Source organism: Anthonomus grandis, chromosome 12 (assembly GCF_022605725.1).
Source record: "Anthonomus grandis grandis chromosome 12, icAntGran1.3, whole genome shotgun sequence".
Taxonomy (NCBI): domain Eukaryota; kingdom Metazoa; phylum Arthropoda; class Insecta; order Coleoptera; family Curculionidae; genus Anthonomus; species Anthonomus grandis.
Window position 1 is genome coordinate 13,702,074 of NC_065557.1, and position 23,538 is coordinate 13,725,611.

Consider the following 23,538-nt stretch of genomic DNA (forward strand, 5'->3'; position numbering starts at 1 on the left):
AACATCACTTGGTTTTAATACTAAGAATTCACCAATGGTTGAATATTCAGCGGTTGATGCTTGCTTAGTCATTTCTTTTTCCAGGGGAGAGTTTATTTGCTTTAAGGCTTGCTGAGATTATTGAGTTATTAACCCGGTGGTATGAGCAGGTTGGCACTAATAGGATTGAAACTGATGAGTATAGGATTGACTGTCAGTAAGCGTATTTGTAGGAGACAACATTGGAGATGATGAATGTGATGAACATACAGATAAGTGCTCGGGGGTTTGATTGTATGCAGTAGGTTTTTTTTAAAAATCGTCATATTCACCCATCTTCAATTTGAATAAAATGTTATCTATGTGATGCTTAGCTAAACATACAGCTCGGTGGCTTTGCTTGGCATTGCGCATCCTGCAAGAAACATTTTCCCGTAGACGGTATAATCATTTTCTGCCTTACATCTGTCATAAATTTATACGCTTCATCGACTTTCTCATCTTCAGCTTTTTTCTTAAGTTTTTTATTTATTATTTCGGGCATTGAAAAACCATTTTCTTTTCTTTTTACTGCAATTGGTTTTTGAATGTTAGAAGGACCAGGATTAAATAGATTTTCTGGTTCTGAAGCAGTATAATTTTGTTTCACAATAGTTTCTATATTGCTGTCGTTACTCTCATTTTCATCAGTTTCAATCTTAAATTAAGAAAGGAACTTTTAAAATACTTTTATTTTTTACAAATTTTAAAAAATATTTTTCAATATTTTTTTTTCGGGTTCCTTCATCGGAAAATGAATGGTTAAAAATCGCGGAAGGATTTAAAAAAAAATGGAACTTTCCACATTGTTTGGGAGCGATTGAAGGGAAGCACGTACAAATTGAAGCACCAGAAAATAGTAGCAGTATCTACTATTACTACCATGGAACATATATTATTGGTTTAATGGCTATAGCAGATGCAGACTATAAGATCAGGTATGCCGATGTAGGCTGCCAAGGTAGAATTTCAGATGGTGGTGTGTTCAATAGTACAGATTTTCACGGCAAGTTTGTTAATAACAAATTAAAAATACCCAATTATAAAATATTGCACAGCTTACAGAAGCCCCTTTCATTTCTAATAGTAGCTGATGATGCATTTGCATTAAGCACGAATTTAATTAAACCTTTCCCTGGCTCTTATGAAAAAGGATCAAATGAAAGAGCTTTCAACTATCGATTATCTCGAGCAAGACGAATTATTGAAAATGTATTTGGTTTACTGGCTGCTGTTTTTAGGATAGTTAGAAGACCTATAGCTTTAGAGCCTAAAAAGGTCACTTCTATTGTTCTTGCTTGCATTCATATACATAACTATCTTCGGAACAGTTATTAGAGGTAATTGGCGCAGTGAAATTGATGGAATAGCTATGCTCAATTTACAAAACATTTCTAGAAGGAGCTCTGAAAATGCTAAACAGATCAGAAATGAATTTGCAAGATATTTTAATTCACCTCAAGGAATGGTACCATGGCAACATAATTTTGCATAATTATTATCTTAAATCATTAGGTAAAAATATAGTATAAAAAAATAAAAACTAATGTTTTAGTTATACATGCCATCCCATGGTAAAAATGTTAAACTAGTTGTCAGATTTAACGGAACACCTTACGTTTTTTGAGCAAACTTAATCTTCAACAATTTTCCCAATCCATGAGGGTACATAATTATATTTGTACAGTAAAAAAACAATGTAGGTACTTATTAATATTGAAAAAATAGTATAGTGAAAAATGTAAGATTAAACAACGACACTTACCTCTAGAGTACTACGGCTTTCTATAGAAACGCTATTTTCATTAAGAAAACTTAAGGGATTATAACCAAACCATTCAGTCTCTGGGGAATTGGCTCCGGCCCCACTTTTTTCAGCGACAAGTTTCTTTTTATGCTCACGGTGGAACTGAGTTTTTAAAGATTTTATTTTTTTTGAAATCTCCTCACTCTCAACAATAAAATCTTAGATATTTTATTTATCTCATAAACTTTATATTTCTATCTCTGCGAGTATAAGTTTTTTGCAAATCCCACAATGCATGAGCTGCGTGAAACAGCTCTATAAGTTCTAAAACTTTATTTTTGGTCCACATTTTACCTATAAATGTACATTAATTTATAAAATAGAAATCAAAATACAAATAAAGTAGATATATACAAAATAAACAATACTAATAGTTACTTACAATAACTAACTAACTAATAGCTATAATACTAACTAATAGCTACTTACCTACAGTAAATTTTTAACACTATCTATGCTTAACTATATCCTATATCTGTATCTGATGTATATATCTTAATACCGAAAAAAAATCAACACAATTATATCAGTTTTGCCACACACGGACCACACTGGCCGATGTTACCCATTTTAGGCGGGAAACACGCAACAACCAATATTCTTTGATGTTTATGCCGTCGTCACTTTGTCTGATGTTGCAAAGTTGCCGCCACAATAACAACATCAGTCGACAACATCGAGAATCGCTTTGTTGCCGACGATTATCGTCCGGTCTGGACTAAGCTTTAGTCGTAAAGGCCAATTTTACTTTAAGAATCACCATACAATACTAATACTAAGGCCACAAAGACTCGTTCTTAATATTTTATTTATTAAATCTTAAGTACATATATCAGTTGAAATAAATTATATTTTTATATTTGATAAATATAAAGGAAGCGATATCGCATAATTTCTTAAATAATGATTATTTAATCACTAAAGGCAGCCTAAATAGACATTCTTATTTTAACAAATTTCCTTTATTAATATTTTCTTCAACTTCACAATACAGATTTATAGAATATTAATATTATGTTAAGGATAAAATAACCAGGCATACATAGTAAAATGCCTTCAAAAAAAATCACGATATAAATACAAAATAGCAACAAAACCTTGAAATTCGATTATATTATAGCAATAATAAATAAAACTACAATAACCGCCAAGACTTTTGGACGATCTCTAGTAGTTTTCTGCGATGGAAACTCCTCACCTATAAAAAATTGTATTTTAATTATAACAAATCTGGTATAATGGGAACATTTATAGAACACCAGCTTCAGTATGCAATTAATCAATAAACACAAAAGGCTCCAGGCAATATCCAGAAAATTTAAAATTGCATATAAAGGCTAATATTTTCAGAAGTTTCTAAACATTTACAAAATATGTGCAGTGAACGACTTTTATTTCTTTTTTTCACTTTTAACAACCTAATTTTTTTTAGGTTAGAAATTATATATATTTGAAAAAACTAATTTTTTTAGGCATCATCGTTTAATTTGATAAATTATAGCATTTACAAATATGCTCATATATTATTTTGTTACTAAGCAAGTAACAAATTTTTCAGAAATACTCTAACTATACTAAAATCTAAATAATTCTTAAGCTATTTCGAAATTTAGTTTACTTATTCTTATTTATGTCAAACATTTAAAAAGTATACACTTCCTCAGTTCATTCAAATAATTTTCTCTAAAATATCTACTTGAAATATTTTATTACGAGTATATACTTCATACAAATCTATAGATGCTTTATTCTTAAGACCCATTAAATAATTAATTAATTTTTTGGTATTAATTTAATAAGTTCCAGTTTTTTAGGTGTCCACCTTGAAAATACCAAAAAGTTTTTGTAGACCTACCAATTTGTAAGTACATTATTTTAAATACAGTAAATCTGGAAAATTTTGTCATAGAGATATACCGGTCCGACTAACAAAGATTCTGGATACGGAAAACAATAGCGTTTGTTTTACTCTCTCTGACTACAAATTTAACAGAGAGGTAGCCTATTTTAATATAACCTATTTAGCCTATTTTAAGTAACTATTTTAATTTTATTAATTATTGATAAGTTAATTAATATAATAAATTCCAAACATCTCCTTTTTTATTTATGACAACCGACAAGTCAAACTTCATATTACGACAATAGAGGTTCAAAAGATTAAAACAATTCTAGTCATTAAATCCCAAAAATATGGCAGAAACAGAGGTCAAAGAACAAAAAGAAGACCCAAAGAAGATTGTGCACACTTACCCTTTTATAAGGCATTCTGATATGCCTGAAGAAGCCAAACTGGAAACTATGGAATTAGTCGTAACTGCCTGCGAGAAGTTTTCGAATAGCAACGAGGCGGCAGCCAAGATGATAAAAGATGAAATGGACAAGAGATTGGGGCCTCCGTTTCACGTAGTCGTAGGCGAAGACTTCGGTTTTGAAATCTCGTATGAATGTACTAATTTGCTTTATATGTTTTTTGGTGGTAACTTGGCTATTGTCATATGGAAATGTGAATAGCTTTTCCAAGCATGATTAAATAAAACAATAATTTTTTAAGCCCTATATTAGTAATAATATAACCTTTATATACCAAGATATATTGAACGAATTTAATGACTCTTTAAAAACGTCATTAACATTTTTGGATTTTAAATAAACCAATAATAATACTACAAAAGTTTTGTAGTTTTATTTCAGCAACTAATACATATACTTTATACTCAATTACCACAGGTCCATTATCTACCTTTGTATTAGAAACCCTCTGCATGTCATAGCGCCAAGAAAGTTTTCCGAACTACAAAGCTTTACTAAGTTTCAAGTTTCTCATCGCAAAGGCAAAATAGATTCTCTGGTCCTTGAGCTTTCGTCTTGTGTTTGATGGAACTGATAAGTTCGCAGGTTTATCATCTGCCTACCTCTATAATGAACGATGACTTGCACGCTTGCCTGTCTAGCGTTAGAAGGCACACACGTATAATTCCCAGTATGCTGTGGTAAAGCCCTTTGAAAGATAAGCTCAGTGGCCAACTCTCCTTCGTGGACGACCGCGCCGTCCTTTAAGTCGTAGTTTATTACTCTATTGTCGCGATACCTGTAATAAACTTATTTTTTTATCATGCTTTATAAATGAATTTTTTAAAAGTATAAAAACATTTAAATCATATTAAAAGCATTTTTGAAAAATTCTCGATTTTTATAAATTAAGCTTGCCAATTAATGTGTATATTATTTGAAAATTCTGTTTCTTAATGAGTCTGTATACAAAATACGAGAGCACAGTGAAAGGTTATACATACGATATATACTAAATAGTTTATGATGTACACGATTCTTATAGAACAAAGGCATTTGCCTTCCCAAATGTGAAGAATTGAAGATCAGCTGAAGTTCATACTAATATAAACATACAAGTTACTGTTTGGCATCTATACCATGTCATGTAGATTTGATAAATTTTACCATTGAAAATTCCCTCAAAAAGTGCCGGGACGAAGATTACCCTAAATTGGCAAGTTTACTTTTTAATATTATGCCCATCGAAAAGGTTTCCAAGGATGAAATGTAAAATTACAGGTAATCAAAATTTTCTTTTTAATATTATGATGTAAGTTTGACCAAATTTGGTAGGCTGAGAAAAATATACACGTCGTTGACGTTCAGAAAGAACTTTAGGCCTTCAATGAAGTTACAGAACAACCAACAGAAATCTGATTGAAATATATTTTTATCTCATTATTTTTTTTTCTCATAACTCCATCAGTTTAATTCCTATAGCAAAACTTAAGATTGTTTGACTTGCTAAAAACAAGTTTGGTTAGGTGCATTAATTTTAAACTTCTAGCTTAGATGAGTTTTTAGAATATGGTAAATGATATACATTGCGGTATAGCATGCAATCATTAAAGATAAATACTTAACAGGTTAAATGATCTAAGTAGCCAAAGTATTTATCAAAAAATTTATTATTTAATTCAAACGCTATTTATCTTATTTAATATTACCATTGTATGAAATAGGCAAGGGAGATTCCTAATGAAACTTTCCTTTGTTAAATTCCCAAATTGAATTTCATACATGTGTACAGAAAGATTGATTATCATAATTTTTTTTAAATGACCAATGTTAGTGATGATTATTAATAGACTGTTCTTGCGGCTAATTGGGGTGCTTTAATATTGCGCGAAGATCAACGTAGATAATTATTGGATGTGTGATTCACTAAATTTTATAACTTTTTTAATATTTGAAGGATAAGTCCAGATATTTACGACATTTTACTAATGATAAATCCTACAGCTTTCATTATTTCTTCAAATATCTTACCGTATAAAATATTCTTTAAAAGAAACTTACCAAAACATGTACCTGGGCTGTATCATTATATTGCTATGATGAGGTTTATGATAGCCATCAGTTAGATTTATAATGCAGCTGAGCCTTATAGGAAATCCCTTGTCTACTTCTCGAATATCAGGGCCTAATATTGACGCGCGAGCCTCTTAAAAAATAAAACAATATTATTAATATATTTCTCTAACTTAAGTAGTTTAATTAAGAAAATTATTTTTACTGTAGTTCTATTTGTAAAGTTCAACAAGCTCTAGACTAGCTACCAAAGTTTTGCATAATTAAAAAAGAAAAATATAAACTTAGAAACTTTAACATGAAACTATTACATATATAGCACGTTTACTTAAGAAAATACGTTCAAAATACACAAGTTGTAATTAAAATTTACAACTCTATGAAATGTCTAACTCATTATCCTGAACCCCTTCATATACTTAAGAGCTCTCTAAAGTTACGGACATATATCAAGCTAAGCGAAATTTAAATATTATTTCTGCTGAAATCTGTCTTTACTTTAGACTTATTTCCCTACATAAGCACGAATCTACAAAATTCGAACCTAAAATATGTTAAGGGTAAAGTTACTAGTATGATGACTAAGAAGTTTTACTTATTAGTTAGACTTACCATATAGATCTAGCGTGGTAAATATACTAAAAATTGTCTCATTATAAACGCGACACTCGTAAAGCCCTTCATCGGATTTTGTTGCGAATCTTATGTGTAAATACCAAATCTAAAAAGAAAGTTAATTAATTTCAATCAAAGAAAAAAACTAAACAAATTAAAAAAAGATACTAAAGTAAAAAATTAGATCTCTTAGAAATTCTTGAAATTAGTAAAGCCTAAAAAGATCGGGACTGTATATTCGTAAATGATATTTTTATACAAAGGCAAAAAATTAAGCCTTCGTGTTTGGTGGTGATGAATATGTAGATAAGGTCGTCGACTTTTGAGACTTCGACTTGAGACTTTTAAGAGTTTATAGTAAGACACAACTAATGTTCTTTTTTGCTATGTTAAAAGAAATCTGTACATAAAACTAATGTAACTCTCGCATGTTTCAAGCAAAATAAATATAAATTATATCCCATAAATCCAAAAACGGCACTTTGGTATGGCTTGTCAAATATTAACCGAATATGCCTATAAGATGAGTAGTATCGTTCAGGGATCAAAAGTTTACGGATTTTCTACTAATACCTCCGTCAAAAATTCGGTCATATTTTCAAAATGTATCTAAAATAATTAAATATCTTTGATACCGCTCCTTTAATTTCTCTCGAAATATAAAAAATATTTCTAAGTATTTTACCAACAAATTGAGTATTGCTTGTATAAAAACTTTTAAGGAATAAAGTTCCAACTTTAATACTAAAAGACTTACTTACGTTCCTTAATCTGTTATTAAAACAAAACTCCTTTCAGTTTAATAATAAGGTTTTTAAGCAACGAGGGATTGGCAATGGGTTTTTGCTTGTCTCCTTTCTTAAGCGAAGGTTTCATGGATAACTTGAAACAAAAGATCTTTTATAGTAAATATCAACTTGCTATTTTAAAAAAGGTTTGCAGGTGATATTTGTAATGTTCTTTGGATTGGAGACAATAACCGACTGTCAGATTTTCTAAAATTTTTCAATAAAATTGAGTTTATGCTTCAAATGGAAAAGAACGATTCCTTACATTTTCTAGAGGTTTTGTAAGCAAAAAAAATCGTGTATAAAATATATAGAAAGAAGAGATTTGTTTTAAGGACTTGCAATACAATTCTATTCCAATACCTTATATAGCAACAAATTTGCCAGCTTATTTAGCGCTCAATTTTATATATTAATTAACATTTATTTATCTCGCCAAGTGTTTAATAGAGAATTTTGCAAAATTGCTGAGAAGAATTTCTTCCCGATAAAAACCATCAGATCTATTATTGGTTTGTGAATAAATACAATTCATCTTTTAATTTTATTTATATGGATACATTATTTTGTATCTTCAGATTTATGTTAATTGCTGACAATATTTTACATAATTGTAGCGTTCAACATCATATTTGCTTAAAATGCCTAATACCTTAAAGAAGCACTTTACAAGTACAACTTAAAGATAAAATGAGCCCCTTGCAATCTTCCGGGGTATATAAAATTAAATGCTCAGATTGGCCAGCAGTTTATTTAGGTCACTTAGGCCGAAAAATGTCTCAGTGCTTCAAGGAGCACCATTATCAATTTGCAAAACATAACAATAACAATTTATTAACGTAAAAATCGGCTATCATCTGCTAAGTAAGAACTATTTATTTTTACCGAAATATGTCATTTAATTATTGCATGCCTGTGACAAGAGTAAAAAATTAGATCTTTGATAAATGGACAACAACCATTTAATATCCATTTAATTTTTTGCAACTTTTAAGTAGTTGAGTAAGCTTATGTTCACACACTTTATTTTATTCTATTTTTGTCCAGGTCATTTTTAAAATACCTATGACTTTGAATTTTTATAAATTTATTGTAGATGTCTCGCTCGTAAGCTATATCAGATATTTCCTATCTTGTAAATTGATCTGTACACTGTAACATCAGAGTCACATCAACGAAATACGACAGGAGTACATCAACACTGAATCATTGAACTACTGATTAACCTTGAGCAGCACTTTTCTGAAACTAAAAGATTTTCGAAGTCGGTATAGAAGGTCAAGTCATTGCAACGAATAAATTTGTTAATGTAGGTTATCAAGCAATATTACAATCTACAACATTATAATCTGACAAATGTAGCTAGGGATATGAAACAACAGAGTCCATACAGCATATTACGGGAGGTTATCAAATAATTTCATATATATTTTATTTATGTCGCAATATCGGTAGTCGACTCTACAGTCTTGTAATGTTCTTAAGATGGCCGCTAGTTTTGCTGTATCAAAAGCCTTTTTAAAGTCAAGAGATATCAATACTGCGGGGCGGTTATATTTAATGGTCTTTTCTATCAAGGTTTTCAAGCACTGCAGGTAGTCGCTTATATCGTACTTCGAGCGGAAACCGGCTTGCTTCTGTGGCTGATAGAAATCCAGATTTTCGTTTAATCTACTTGTTAACATTCTGATGTACAGCTTATAAAGATGTTTAAAGAGACTTATTGGCCTATATGCTTCCACATCCGTTATATCTCTCTTCTTGTGCAAAAGTATATTTATTAATTTAATAGGGATATTCTGATTCCACAAGCATAGATTAAAGAGTTTTTAAATCATGGCGATCAGTACCATTTTGCCATTATTGTTAAATATATCTACTTCTTTGATAATCTTAATCATGTCTTGTTCAGCTGCCTTTCCTTTAGTTTTTGTTTTCCCTTTTATTCCCCTGTTATTCTATGATATATATATTTTTTTTATGGTTAGTTAAGGAATACGGAAAAGTTTTAGCTATTAGACATTTTTATGTAATCTTAGAAAAAAATTATGTTTAAGGTATAAGGGTATTCTTTTTTTTTCATTTTTTTTGTTATTATTATTATTATTATAGTACTGGTGTTCCTATCTTTATCGCTGTATTATACTTTATTATTTTCAAACTAATATTAATTTTATCCAAAGAGATCTTTGAAATATACTCGGAGCCCTGATTTTTAACTGGCATTCCTGATATTCCTCTGGATTTAAAGTGTTTTTTTTATTGTATAAAGTTTGATAAAATGATGCCACAATATGTCACAAATATTTTCTGTTGGATATGATATTACCATCCTTGTTGTTGAGTTTGACAATTTTTCTTTTCCCACTTGTTAGTTTACGTGTAATTACTTTTACTCTTTTAATCTGCGCACAGTTTTAACAATTTTCTCAGTTTTGTACTTTCTTAGGTCCGTTTAGATTGCCTTTGCTATTTTTTTGTTCAGTCTATTTATTTCGTCTTGATACGTGTTTTCGTCACTTTTCAGTATTCTCCTTTGTTCCATTTTGTTGCGCATTTCCAGACTGATTGCTTTTTCGCATCTGCTATTGCTTCCACTATTGCATCATTTAATTCAAAATCAACTAATATATATCGTTTTTTAAAGGTTTATATTGGAGTATTCTGCTGAGGTGTTCCTTGAATTCTCGTTCATCTTTTGTGCATTGTCTTTGTTTATTCTTTTTTAATAATTTTGTGTCGTTCGTAGCTATTATTTAGTTCAATAGGGGCACTTTCCATTCAAGGGTCGCTTAACTTTCAAAATTTATTCAGCATCAGGACTGTAATATATTCTTAAAAATATATATTTTTTGTCAGTTATAAAGAAGTCTATTTGGTTCGTTATCTTTCCGTCTGGGCTCACCATTTTCGATATTATATCATCCTATGTTTTCTAATTCGCTTTCCATTTCAGTAAAACTCTACTTTTAGAGTTCTAATGTTTAAAGTTGCAATTTTAAAGACGATTTGTTTCTTTAAACGTACTCTTGTTAAATTTGTGTCTTCCACAAAATCCTTGGGACAGACCGATATATTAGTATGAGAGTACCTACTCACCTCGGGTAGTTTCTGTTTCGTTTTGAAGTCTGACATTTGTAAGGATTCAAGGCCAAATGCAATGCTACGTAATCCATTCACGGGATGACACGCCCTACGTGGGTATCTTCTTAGCTTGGTCTACCACTGGCATAACTGCCTGGTTACCATCCAGTTTACTAAGCTCTCTCACCAACGACAGGGTGATGATTCCCTTAGAGAGAGAAAATGCCACAACAACTATAAATTTACACTTTACAACCAACAAGATAAAGATGAAAATGGGAGTTAGGCAAGGCGACACCTTGTCGCCAAGGCTGTTTATTACTGTCCTTGAGTATGCACCTAAAAGGTTGGTATGGTCACGAAAAGGAACACTCATCGATGCACAGAGACTAAATCATCTAGGCTTTGCATACAAGAAACTCAACATATATGGTTTCTAGTCATCAAATCCAAATTCATAACAATAAAGTACAATTGGTTGACATGTTTGATATTTGGGTCATTAGATAAGAATAACCAGAGACAACCCAACCTGCGAACAAACGAATTATTCTGGGATAAGTGACATAGGGAAAAATAAAGAAATATCACTATTCGTTTGAAGCAAAAAACATTTAACCGATGGGTATTGCCGGTTCTGACCTATTGCGCAAAGGACTTCAACTTTAAAGACTAAGAGTAACTTAAAGGCGAATGATGAGATCGAGATGCAGCGCGTGAATTTGAGGGATCCATTGAGAATTGAAGAGATACGCCGACATACTGAAATAGATAATATTATTCAATAAAGCACTACATGGAAACGGAAACGGCATTGTTAGAATAGAGGACGGGCGATGGACCAAAAAACTGTTGGAATGAAAACAAGAGCTGATAAGGGAGACCTTCTAGTTGATGGATGGCCTGAAGAAGGTAGCGACAAATTGGACTGCAACAACTAGGAACAGAGAGAATTTGAGACGTTTGAAGGAGATCTATGTCCAACAATGGATGCGAAAGGGGCTACATAATGATCAATGTCAAATATTTGCGAAACAGAAGCTTTAAAGAGAGATATGATCTAGAAGCAAAAATACTTCATCAAGAGCTAGCATAAAAACTATATTTTATATAATAGGTTGGCCCCTAAGCCAATACTTGATAATAACGAACAAAAATTAAACTTTTTGTAACTGGTACAGGACTGTACTTACAGAATAATGAGTAAGTACTAAACCTGATTTACTCCTAATAGATAAAATTTATAGAAATCTAAATCTTCTTCTTTTATTCATATTGCTATCTCGAACAACAAGTTATGAGCAGAATATAATGAAAAAATAAGTTAAATATAGAGATTTTGTACACCAGATTCAAAGATAATGGAAATAGGATGTGCAGACTGAATTTGACCATTATACAGAAGTAATTATTATTAAGCTAATCGAAAACATTAAGTGACTACAACTAAATTAAATCATCTAGAGATTGACGCAAAAATCTCCTGTTTACCTCACGCATCGTCCGAAAGTTCATTGGAAGCTCCGGTGTATTATAGTTACTAGGCCAATTACAATATCTACTCTATAAGCTCCTTAGCTTTAGGTTTATTGATAGTTAATTAGTTATATTAACTATCAATAATTTAAAGTTGACATTTGAGATCAGTGCATATGCCTCCCATTTCAGGTGGGATTTGATGCTGTTTGGCATGTAATATGCATTTAATATAATAATAATAATAATGTTAATAACATATCTTAATTTAATTAATATTAAATATGGCTTAAATTTATTGTTTAGGGTCATTAAGGTTATTCCAAACTGCTCCGCAAATATAATTTTCTTTAAAGTAAAAATAAAATGAAAAAAATTACCTTTGAAGTTTTCTTACCTTTCTTCATCATTTAAATAATTATGACTTTTAACGTTTTCTTAGAGTCCTCACTAAAATTCTTGTGTAATATTTTACTAATAAATTATAAGATGTCAAGAGGGGAAAAGAAATTTTTATGAAATATTATTTTAAAATTAATAGCTTACCATAGAATTTTCACTTTCAACAGATAAGAATCTTTTGTCATCAGTTAATGTTTCATTATTCTTTACAAGCTTGATTTGGGACTTATTATTATGGTCATATTTATACCACTCTACCTAAAAGAATAAAAAAAAACGTCAAGTATATATTAGTTTTTCGAAACAAAATAAATTGTGAAAAAGAATACACAAAATTTTCAAAGGTATATTTATTTGGTAAAAGAATAGATCAAAAAGCTAAAGATTTATAGAAAATAGATTTATACAAAAACTTCATTTACAAAAAAGTTAGAGTAAAATAGAATTAAAGGAACTTTTTAAAACCCGTGAGGGGCTGCTAGTTTTCCATCGGTTATCTCCTCTGATAGCGGATAGAGGAAAACCTCCAAAAAAAAGGTGGTACTAAAGAAATTAAATACCCAGAGTGGATCAAAAGTAACACTGATCAAAGGCAGCAGTTTTTTCAAAATCAGATTCATGGCACGAGAAAAAGTGGTAAAATACCGAAAAATGGAGAGCGGAGCTATACTAGCAGAGTCGCCTTCACACTATGGTGCAGAAAAAAACGGAACTCTTTCTGCGCAAGTTTCGAATCGCATTATGAAGGTCATACCAGTAATGAAACACTCTGAAAAGGATGAAATGCCGTTAATCACGGGAGATTTAAATGCTAAGGTTGGATATGCTGATAATGGGCTTATCCAGAGTTTCGGTTTCGATGAGAGAAGCTTTAGAGGTGATCGATTTGTGAACTTTTGTGACGAGTGTAATTTTTTCCAATACTTTTTTCCTTTTTTCCCAAACCTTCTTTTTAATCCTAGATCCTTATATATCTTAACTTCACTTGCACACAACCAGGATAGAATAATACGAAATCATTTAGATTACATAACGACTGGCCTCGAAATAAAAAATTACGTTAAATCAGTAAAAACATATGTCGGAACACATGTTACATGTGAACATACAGTACGTATTACAACCCGGCTGTTGAAAGACCAAACCTTAAATAAACAAACAGATTTGGAGAAATTTCACTACATAGAATTTTAAACAAAAGTAGGTATAGCTTAAAAGGTACTTAAAGTAGAAATTCCTATACGAGAACAACTAGACATAAAGGATACGTAGATTTAAGTAATAGATGCTATAGTGAAAGCTTAGGAATAATGAATCCTCAGATGATCCTGATAAATAATTAAATTATAAATGGGTTTGCAGAAAAATCAAAAAGATGGAAGAACTACATAGAAAAACTGTTTAATAATAACCGGTCGGAGTCTCCTACGGAGGTTGATGATACCCGAGAGAAGGAACCTAGTATTACAAAGAGCGAAGTGATTCATGCAATAAAAATTCAGAATAAGATAAAATACATTTAAAGATTACAGAGGAGACCATTTAAAATACAAGGCTGAACTTACAATCGAATAACTGGTAGAAAAATAAAAGCTTTTGAGATGAATGTATATTACTGCATTCTTCGTATTTCATGGATTCACCGAGTTACAAACGAAGAGAAATAAAAAAGAATGAAAAATGCAAAAGAGTTATTAAACATCATTAGAGAGAGGAAAACCAGATACGTAGATCGTGATACATGAAAAAATTATAGTTTACTAAGGGTGACTATTAAAGGAAAAATTCAGGAAAGTTCTATTCGTCAGACCTCCACGTCAAATTGAGATTTTTAGTAGGCCGTCTGAGATTTTCAGATCTGATGTATCCAAGAGCCATGTGGATCGCCAACCTTCGTGAGAAGATAAAAACATAAAAGCGTGATAAAAACAAGAAGTAATAAAATAGTAAGAATGAAAAGACACAAATTATAATACTAAAAATACTAAACTATTATAAGTACTTACAGTTATATTAACAATTTTTCTCGTATGACATTCCAAGATGGATTTTGTTCCCACTAAACCAGTAACAACTGTATTGTTTGGTATAGGTATTTCTTCCAAGGGCCTTCTTGTAACTTGAAATTTCCGCATGTGATGAGCAGGTTTATGTACAGAGGGATCAAGAGTCCCTGGCTCCTCTAAAAAAATTAAAATGTAAAATATCCTAGAAAGTTTCATGTGATTGTCCCTGATATTTTATTGAAAAGGTAAACGTAGCGCCATCTAATCAAGCACACTGAAACTTAATCAGCCCAGTCGATATTCTTTGTATCCGAATAGAGAAATTTTTGAGCGTTATTTTTATCAATAATATTTTGCGAGCTTTCATGATAGATGGCTGTAATAAATATTATAGATTTTAGTATTTTCACCTTTTAATCAAGAAAATTAACCATAAAATATGTTTTTATTTTAAGAACTATAAGTCGTCCTAGAAGGGAAATATCCAGGACTAACCTACATCTAATATTTAGTCAAACCAACGAAAACAAAAATTGCTTTTAATTATTAAAATGTATAAACAATTCGAGTGAGCCTCTCAATTTAAAACGTATATAAATACCTAAATAAACATACATAAATACCATTTTGGTACAACAAAAATATTAATAACTATATAAATCTGATAACAATATTTTTGTGCAAATTGTATAAACAATGTTTGAGTCATTTATTGCTCTAGCCTAATATAAGAGATAATTGAGTAAAATTACAACATTCATAAAAATATTATTATTAGTACTATTATTATGAAATTTCAATAACTACATTTTCAAATCAAATCAAAATGCTTTATTGTCAGAAAATTTACATTTTATCAAAGCTAAAGGAAAAAAAATACAAATATAAGCAAATAAACATTAAAAAAAATACTCAGACAAAATACACACAAAGTAAATAGGTGCATAACAAAACAAAAATACTGTACAAATTATCAAATTGTACAATTTGGTCGAAATACATAAATAAAATCATTTTTATATACAAATATGCACACAATTATATGTATAAAATTGTCAAAAACCTTAGTCTCAAAAAAAAAACATACAATAAAATAAAACATAACAATAAAAAGCTGGCAAACATTTTGCAAATAATAGGTAGTAGTTAATAACGCCAGTGTGTGTGCTTTAAAAGGAAATATTAAAAAAATCTTTTACTGTATATAGGGCTTTTTGCAGTAGCGTTGATTGAATATTTGGAATAATTAATATATAATATATATTAATTAATATTCAATCAACGGCAGTAGTAAAGATTTTAGGGCATTGCGAAAACAACTAAAAGTGGTCATCGATTTTATTACGGAAGGCAGATGGTTGTGCATTTTTATTGTTTTATAAAGAATAGAGTTCTTTACTAATTCCGACCGTGGAATTGGCAGATGAAGATTATGATCAACGTTCCTTAGTGAATAGCTGTGGGATGGTCTTTCTGGAATCTGCGACACATGTTTGCGGATAAGGCCGATAGATTTAAATATAAATAACGAGGGAAGAGTAATGATCTTATATTTTGTAAAATTTACTTGGCAGTGAGCTCTACTATCAAGTCCTAATAAGTAGCGAAGCGCTCTCTTTTGGAGTATAAATATACGCTCAAATTGGGTCTTGCAGCACGTACCCCAGAATGGAAGAGCGTAACGAAGATGTGACTCAAAAAGAGCATAATAAACTGTTTTGGCCGTGAAAAAGCCTAATTCTCTTGAGATTGATCTTATGGCAAAACATGCCGAGTTTATTTTTTTAGATAACGTAGCTATGTGCAAATCCCATTTCAAAGAGCCGTCCACAACAAGACCCAAGAACTTGACAGACTCAACAACTTCCAAACTAGTATTATTTAGAATAAATGGAGGAATGGTCGTTTTATATGATAAGACTTTAGTTTTTGAGAGGTTTAGGCATAAAAGATTGGAATCGCACCACGATTTAATGAAGACCAAGTCGTTGGAAATTGTTGTATGTAGTGCCCTTGCATTCGGATTGCTCCAAGTGAAGCTAGTATCATTAGCAAAAAGACAGATTTTTCCGCTTATGTTTAGGCTGGCCAGGTCATTTATAAACAGCAGAAAGAGCATAGGACCCAAAACGGAACCTTGAGGTACCCCACATTCAATTGGTTTACAAGAAGATCTTGACGTATCGACCTTTACAAGTTAACTTCTGTTGCACAAATATGACTTAAACCATTGAAGGGATATACCTCTGAATCCATAGTGCTGCAATTTGTTAATTGCATTAAAATAATGTGGTTTACGCAATCAAAAGCCTTTGAAAAGTTACAGAAAATTGTTGCTGTTAAGTAATTTTTGTTGATATTTGAATAAACGCTGTTAAATAGGGAGAACATAGCATCGTTGGTGCATTTTTTGCTCAGAAATCCAAACTGATAAGGGGTTAAGATATTATATTTAAACAAAAATGACAAAAACCTTTTTTTAGCCAGGCGTTCTATGATCTTTGAGAGGGTTGGAAGAAGTGCAATTGGACGATAGTTTGAGGCTTGATCTTTATCTCCTCCTTTATGTAATGGAATGATTATTGCAGTTTTAAGGCAGTTTGGAAAGACCTCATTTTGAAATAACATGTTGATTAGGTCTACTAAATGGATTAGAGTACAATCAGGCATATTTGAAAAGATTTTAAGAGTAAGCCCATCTGTACCAGCTGATGATTTGTTTTTTATTTCGTTAATTGTACTTTAAAGTTCTGTAAATTATACTGGCGTAAAAAAGAAATTGTGCACATTTTCATTAGAGAGATATGACAGAGGATCATCAGAAGGTGTTATGGTGGCCATTAGATTTTTTGCCACGTTTACAAAGTAATTAGTTTAGGTCCTTGGGTGATGTAGAGATAGTGCTAGTTGAAGTAGACTTATTTCTTAGTTCGTTAACAATAGACCATGTTATTTTAGCTACATTGCCAGATTTTGCCAGCCTCCCACTGTAATAGATTTCCTTTGTAGCTTTAATTGTTTTAAGATAAGTTTTCCTATACTGCTTGACGTAATTATGAAAAGCAATAGATTCTGAGAACTTTTTTAGGTAGGAAAGTGAGCGCATGTTTTTTGCCGACACACGAAGACCTTTGGAGGACCAGGGCTTTTGTTTTTTAGTTTTAATTGGCCTTAGAGGAAAAGATATATTTGCAATATCTGATAGCGAATTTAAGAATCTGGAGAACTCATTATCGACATCATTTGAAAGAAAGTTCCAGTTTTCCGTTAGACAATGATTCTTAAAATTTAGAAACTTATTTTTGTTATAAACACGGCCTAATTTACGCAAAGTGCTATTGTTAATTGAATCCAAAGAGAAGCTGGTTGATATAGCTGCATGATCTGAAAAGCCCAAACTGAAAACAGTACGATTTAAGAGTTCTGAAGCAAAGGATGATACTATGTAATCGATGGTGGTGAAGCTATTTTTAGTTATTCTGGTGGGTGAGTCTATGTGCATTATCAAGCCCATTGACTCGAATATAGACTGATCACTCTTGGGCAGCACATACACTGGAATAGTCAATAGGCATGGATTCTAGCAAGCTTAGTAGTTTCTGGCTAAAACTTTGTATATCAGAGTCGAGTGTTCTATATAGACAAACAATGTAGAGATCATGTGAATTATTATAAACAATGGAAAATTCAAACAATTTTTCAGATAATAAGTTATCAAACTTTGTCACTACTGAAAAGTCGTTATTAGTGGACCTTATCAATATGCCTCCATGCGTTATGTTTGTTCTATCGTATGCAGCTATGATGTAATTTTTAATATATATGGGTTCATCAGTATTTAACCAATTTTCAGTAATAGCAACTATTTTAGAGAAATTTAGTTCTTCTAGCAATAAAAATAGCTCGTTAGTTTTGTGTCTTATGGACTGAATATTTAAAAGAAAAATACTAAGCTTACTATCAACCAATTTTAAAAAGGGTGCTTGATCCTCTGGTCGCGTCAGGTATTCTAAAAATTTTTTCTAGATGGCGATCCACTAGAAAAATAAATATTTTGGCTTTCCCTAATTTTTTGGAGCCGCAAAAGCTTCTCCGATGAAAAATAGATTCTAAAGGCAGAAAGGTCCTCTTCAACTTCCGTGGATCCAATACCATAGGCCTCGTGGAACCGGATGTACAGCTATCGGAGAATTATTTTCACTACCATCGATATAAAACTATAAAAATTTTGGTGTTTTTTTTGCATACTAAGATGCTTTTTTCAGAAATTCGTTGTCTTTTTAATAACATTTCTTGCAACTTTTCTTAATTTTAAATATAATTTATGATATGGTTTATTATTTTAAAAAACAACACTCACAGTGGGTAATCGTATTAAGAGTGTAGAAACCATCAAATAGTTGTATTTTGATAAGAAATTCGACTTTAAACCGGATTCTCACCTTTTTTAAAATTTAATCCGACAAAATAGCAAATAATAAAGTAAAAATCGTTATTTTCTCAAAATTATGTTTAAATTAAGGTGAAAACAGAGTATCTGTTTTACTTAAATAGATAGACCGAACCTCGCTCATACTGATATAAATATTTTTTTACTTTACTTTGCTAAACTCATTACAATTATTAATAACTAATTATTAAAAACTAATTGTATTATAAAATGTATGCAAGTCTCTTTGCTTTCGCACCACTGGAATTGGCAACCTTTTAATATAAACTTAATTAAAATAAATAATTTACAAAATACACCATGAGCCGCTACTGTCTTTGCTAAAATAAAAAAAATAGTATAATAGCTAAGCGAAAATAATAACAACCATTTTTCCAGGTAAAAACATTATTTCAATGAAACATAACTAAACACGACAGTACTAAAGCAATTAACTCGTACCAATGTAGCATAAATTTCGATAAGAGGCGTTATCCCTGCAATAAAAGTTGTCCATTGATAAAGAAAACCAGTTAAAGATTAAATTCGAATTTAAAATTTCATGAAGGGATCAATGTATTTATGCACTTACATACAAACACTTCCTAAAAGATTTAAGCCGTTACAGCTTGGCCTTCCACGAAGTCATTGAGATTTACAGGCACTTATGCTACCAGTGGCGTGGAATGTCTTTCTTTTAAATTATTATTTGTTAACTCGATAATTTATATATTTGTTAAGATTTTCTAATCTATCCTATAGTAATAAATAGAATTTGTTAAACCAATAAAATATACATTATTATTATTAAATATTCTGTTGGAAACTTCATTAAAACTATTATCTTGTACTTTTTTTTGTATCTTTGTAATCTAGTGAATATTTTAACAATATACGAATTTTTTATTTATTTTCTAATTGTGCACCCCATTTTACATAAAATTTCATCTAGACTTTTTTATAAAAAATTATAAAAACAGTATATTTAACTATTTCTATGTACCTACTGTTTTATCAGTTAGTAATATTTTAGGTCAAGCATTTTAGGTCTTTTGGCATGCTCTTATAGTTGTTCTCTTAAGTATATTTTAATAGCCCTATATTAATTTTTGGTGGGGACACTTATCAACCAAGCCACCATATCTGCTCATCACTAAAAAAGAGTGACAGCTCCCCTAAAATAATATCAAAAAGAATAGAAATTAAATATTTACTACTCTTATCGTATAACAATTAGAGAACAACTTTCATAAAAAAAAATAAATATTTTAAATTGTTTTTTAATTTGAGTTTTTATTAATTGACTAAATGAAAGTCAAAAATAATAGACAAATTCTTATATGAATAAAATTTAATCTATATTATAAAACTTTTAACATATTTATTTTTCTACATTTAAATTAACAAGATTTGTGTTTTATAAGTCAAGAAGTTAGTATTAAGATGAGTTTTCAGATATTTGATTTAGTTTTAAAATATTTGCTCTTAATGATGACTGTAACGACCCCTTAATGTTTTTTTATTTACTTTTTAAGACAAACAATATAATTATATGCGTATAAAGTTATAAGTATTTTACTTTTTAATTCAGTTTGCCATATTATATATGTAGATTTCATTTAAATCTAAGAATAATAGGCTAAATGTACTACTTTTACCACAACTAAGGATATTTAGCATTTTATATTAATACATTCAAATAATTAAAAATAAATTATTTCTTAATAATAATTTGACGCCCCTTATAAATAAACTAGCAAAAAAAATCTATTATTTGTTTTTTAGATATATCAAAAATATTATATTGTGTATAAATATTATTGATGATATCTTTTATTGAGATTATTAACAGATCTTCATGTATGATTTTATATAATAAATAGCTACTAAGCGTAAATAAGTTTGAATATTATATGAAATTCAGATATTTTAAGTACATGATTGATAAAATAATGACTTTCGATAATATAAAATATCAAAACGAAAAAATTGGTTCAACAATGAAGAAAACAATAATTGAATTTTTCCTTTAACTTAAATTATAAATATTTTTTAAAAGAGTGAGTTTATGTAAAAACGCTAAAAAGACCTTTCTTGTAAAATTCTAAATTTAATTTTAGAACTTATATTGTTCTTTTCTATAAGTTAATTTGTTCGTTAGTTAAAAAGTACCAAATTAAAAAAGATTAATTTACAAAATATATTAATGTTTAATGCTTGATTATTTGAAAATATAATGTTCAAAGAACGTTTTTTTGTAGGGAATTTTATTTCCTATAAACACATGTACATACAGCTAATTTTTTTACTTCGGTAGAAAAGTTTACCGAGTATACTATATATTATATTCTATAAACTCTCGATAGTTTGATAGCCTTGACTTGCAAAAATGAAAGCACAAATAAAAACTAGAAATTTAAAATGATAGACCTCTTAGTATTATTATAATATATAATATTAATATAAGAATACTAATATAATATATTAATGCTATATTTTTTGTTAATTAAAAAATATTTTCAATTTATTTTAAAAAAAAAATTAATTTTAATCATTTTTTGGCCCAGTCTAAAGTAGTATATCGATCCCCATAGAGCTTTTTATTTTTCTTATTTACTTACAAAATAAATACAAGAATTATATTCTTGGACCATACGGGATGGTCGAATAATCCCTACTTTTTAAATATTAATAATATTCCAAATAATTAAATTGAATTTTTGTTGCTTAATTTCATTAACAAAAAAAGTAGGTGATTAAGCGCAAATTTATTTAAAATGAACATAATAAAATGTCTATTTATTTGTTCTTAAAAGTTAATTTTATGAAATAAAAGTTGCTTTGGATACGACACTGGTCCACTTGCAGAATATCACTCGACCACCTTCTGAAAGGCGCCAACACAGACGCATATAAAAACGTACCTACTGGTGAAAACGAGGGTTAAATATATACAACATAATAAAGCTGGTTATTGTAAGGATATTTTGACTGGCCTGAAATGTCCAAATGTCCAAGAGTACTTTTTTAAATTATATTTTTATAAGCGTGGTAATAACTGATAATATTTATAATAATTAACCTTGATTAGTTGTCAAAAAAAAGCAGATACTACGGCTAGTATAATATTTGTATAATGATATTGCTATAAGTTATATAGTTATCTATTTTTTTTATAAAAAAATTATAAAGACTTAAAGCTTAAAATGTGACGATGTGCAGAATTTCTAAATTGTCCACTATAAAAAATTCTAAACACTTCTTTTTTTTTTGAATTAGGAGTTGTGTGTGCTTTTCTTTTTTAATAGTTTTTTTTTTGCTTTAATTAGCAACATTTAGTTTATAAATTTGAATTATATGCATAATTACCCAACATAAAATATCAAATGGATGCATTGTGTCCGGTAGAATCGATTCACTTTCTCGTAGAAAGAAACCAAATTAATTAGATCCACTTTACAGGACAAATTAAGTTTGTTGTAGTTTTGGATTTATTTTCACCTCTTCTACACACGTATTAAATCAGAATAAATTAAATAGCATTATATCCTTTTTTAATCTGTGTGCAAAATCTGATACATCCAAACGTATTATGATATTTGTCCAATAAGAGGCGGCAAATTCGCATGACATCGTGTAAACATCTGATTTTTTAAATTCTGCCATACTTATAATATCGTTACTCATTCAGCTATTGATGTATTAACGTTTTTGTTGTTGTTATGATGGAAAACTTGATCAGAGTGTTTCTGAAGGAGAAAATAGCCAGGGATCGCGGAAAAAATTGCGATAAAAGACAAACTCGACAAACCACAAAACTCGAATAACACCCAACGGTACTTAAAGAGGCAGTAAGCACGCTATAATAGTGGCTGATTTTGAATATTTAAGCCTATTGTCTTAGCGCTTAAAATAGGTTCAGATTCGATACATGGAAATAGCTTTTGTTTTTTTTTGTAATAAATTAATTTAAATTTAACAAAAGATTATTTTGTTTTCAGATATAAGGCCAATGATCCCATGCTAATTAAGCTTCGTCCGCCTTGCCGGCATCAAGGATCTAGAGGAAAGAACAAAATTTTTAAATGTAACGATATTTCCAAAAACGTACTTGTGATAGACAAAAAAAATTTATTCTTTAAAATGGACAGAAGAGAACCGGACAAGCGGCTATCCTTTTTGATGAATGTTAAACTGTGTGTACCCTAAACGCACTCGTGTTCGAGGTGAGGAGTAGCAAAGAAGAAAGAAACGGTGCTGTTTTCCAGTAAACTACTTTTTAGTCAACTACTTTACAGTAAGTTCTTTTGTAAGTTTTTTTGCAAGACGAACAAATAAAACAGCAGAAAGAACACTGAGCGGCAACGTAGTACAAGATAGAAGAGGTTGATGACTCAAAGCTAACAAATACTCCGAGCAAACGTTAATGGTGTACGAATTCATTTCCAAATTGAAAGCATGTGAAAGTAATTACGCGCCTAATAAAAATAAGGGACTTTATTTGCCATCTTTCCTAAACATAAATCGACTTTTTAAACTGTATAACAG

The 23,538-nt window shown here is 30.1% G+C and overlaps 2 protein-coding genes across 2 annotated transcripts in view; one reads left to right on the forward strand and one right to left on the reverse strand.

Moving 5' to 3' along the window:
• Positions 1–2,890: 2,890 nt before the first annotated feature.
• The window catches only part of LOC126743041 (protein turtle-like), a 104,548-nt gene continuing 83,900 nt past the window's right edge, over positions 2,891–23,538 (reverse strand). The window contains exons 3-8 of the mRNA XM_050449966.1: positions 14,562–14,737; positions 12,700–12,813; positions 6,803–6,911; positions 6,179–6,323; positions 4,741–4,916; positions 2,891–3,023 (exon numbers count right to left, since the gene is read on the reverse strand). Of these exons, the coding sequence (XP_050305923.1) occupies positions 2,935–3,023; positions 4,741–4,916; positions 6,179–6,323; positions 6,803–6,911; positions 12,700–12,813; positions 14,562–14,737 (809 nt within the window). The 3' untranslated portion in view covers positions 2,891–2,934. The remainder of the gene's footprint in view (positions 3,024–4,740; positions 4,917–6,178; positions 6,324–6,802; positions 6,912–12,699; positions 12,814–14,561; positions 14,738–23,538) is intronic.
• On the forward strand, positions 3,949–4,499 carry LOC126743042 (dynein axonemal light chain 4-like). Its single transcript, XM_050449967.1, has one exon. It carries the CDS (start codon positions 4,019–4,021, stop codon positions 4,337–4,339), a length of 321 nt encoding a protein of 106 aa, XP_050305924.1. The 5' UTR covers positions 3,949–4,018; the 3' UTR covers positions 4,340–4,499.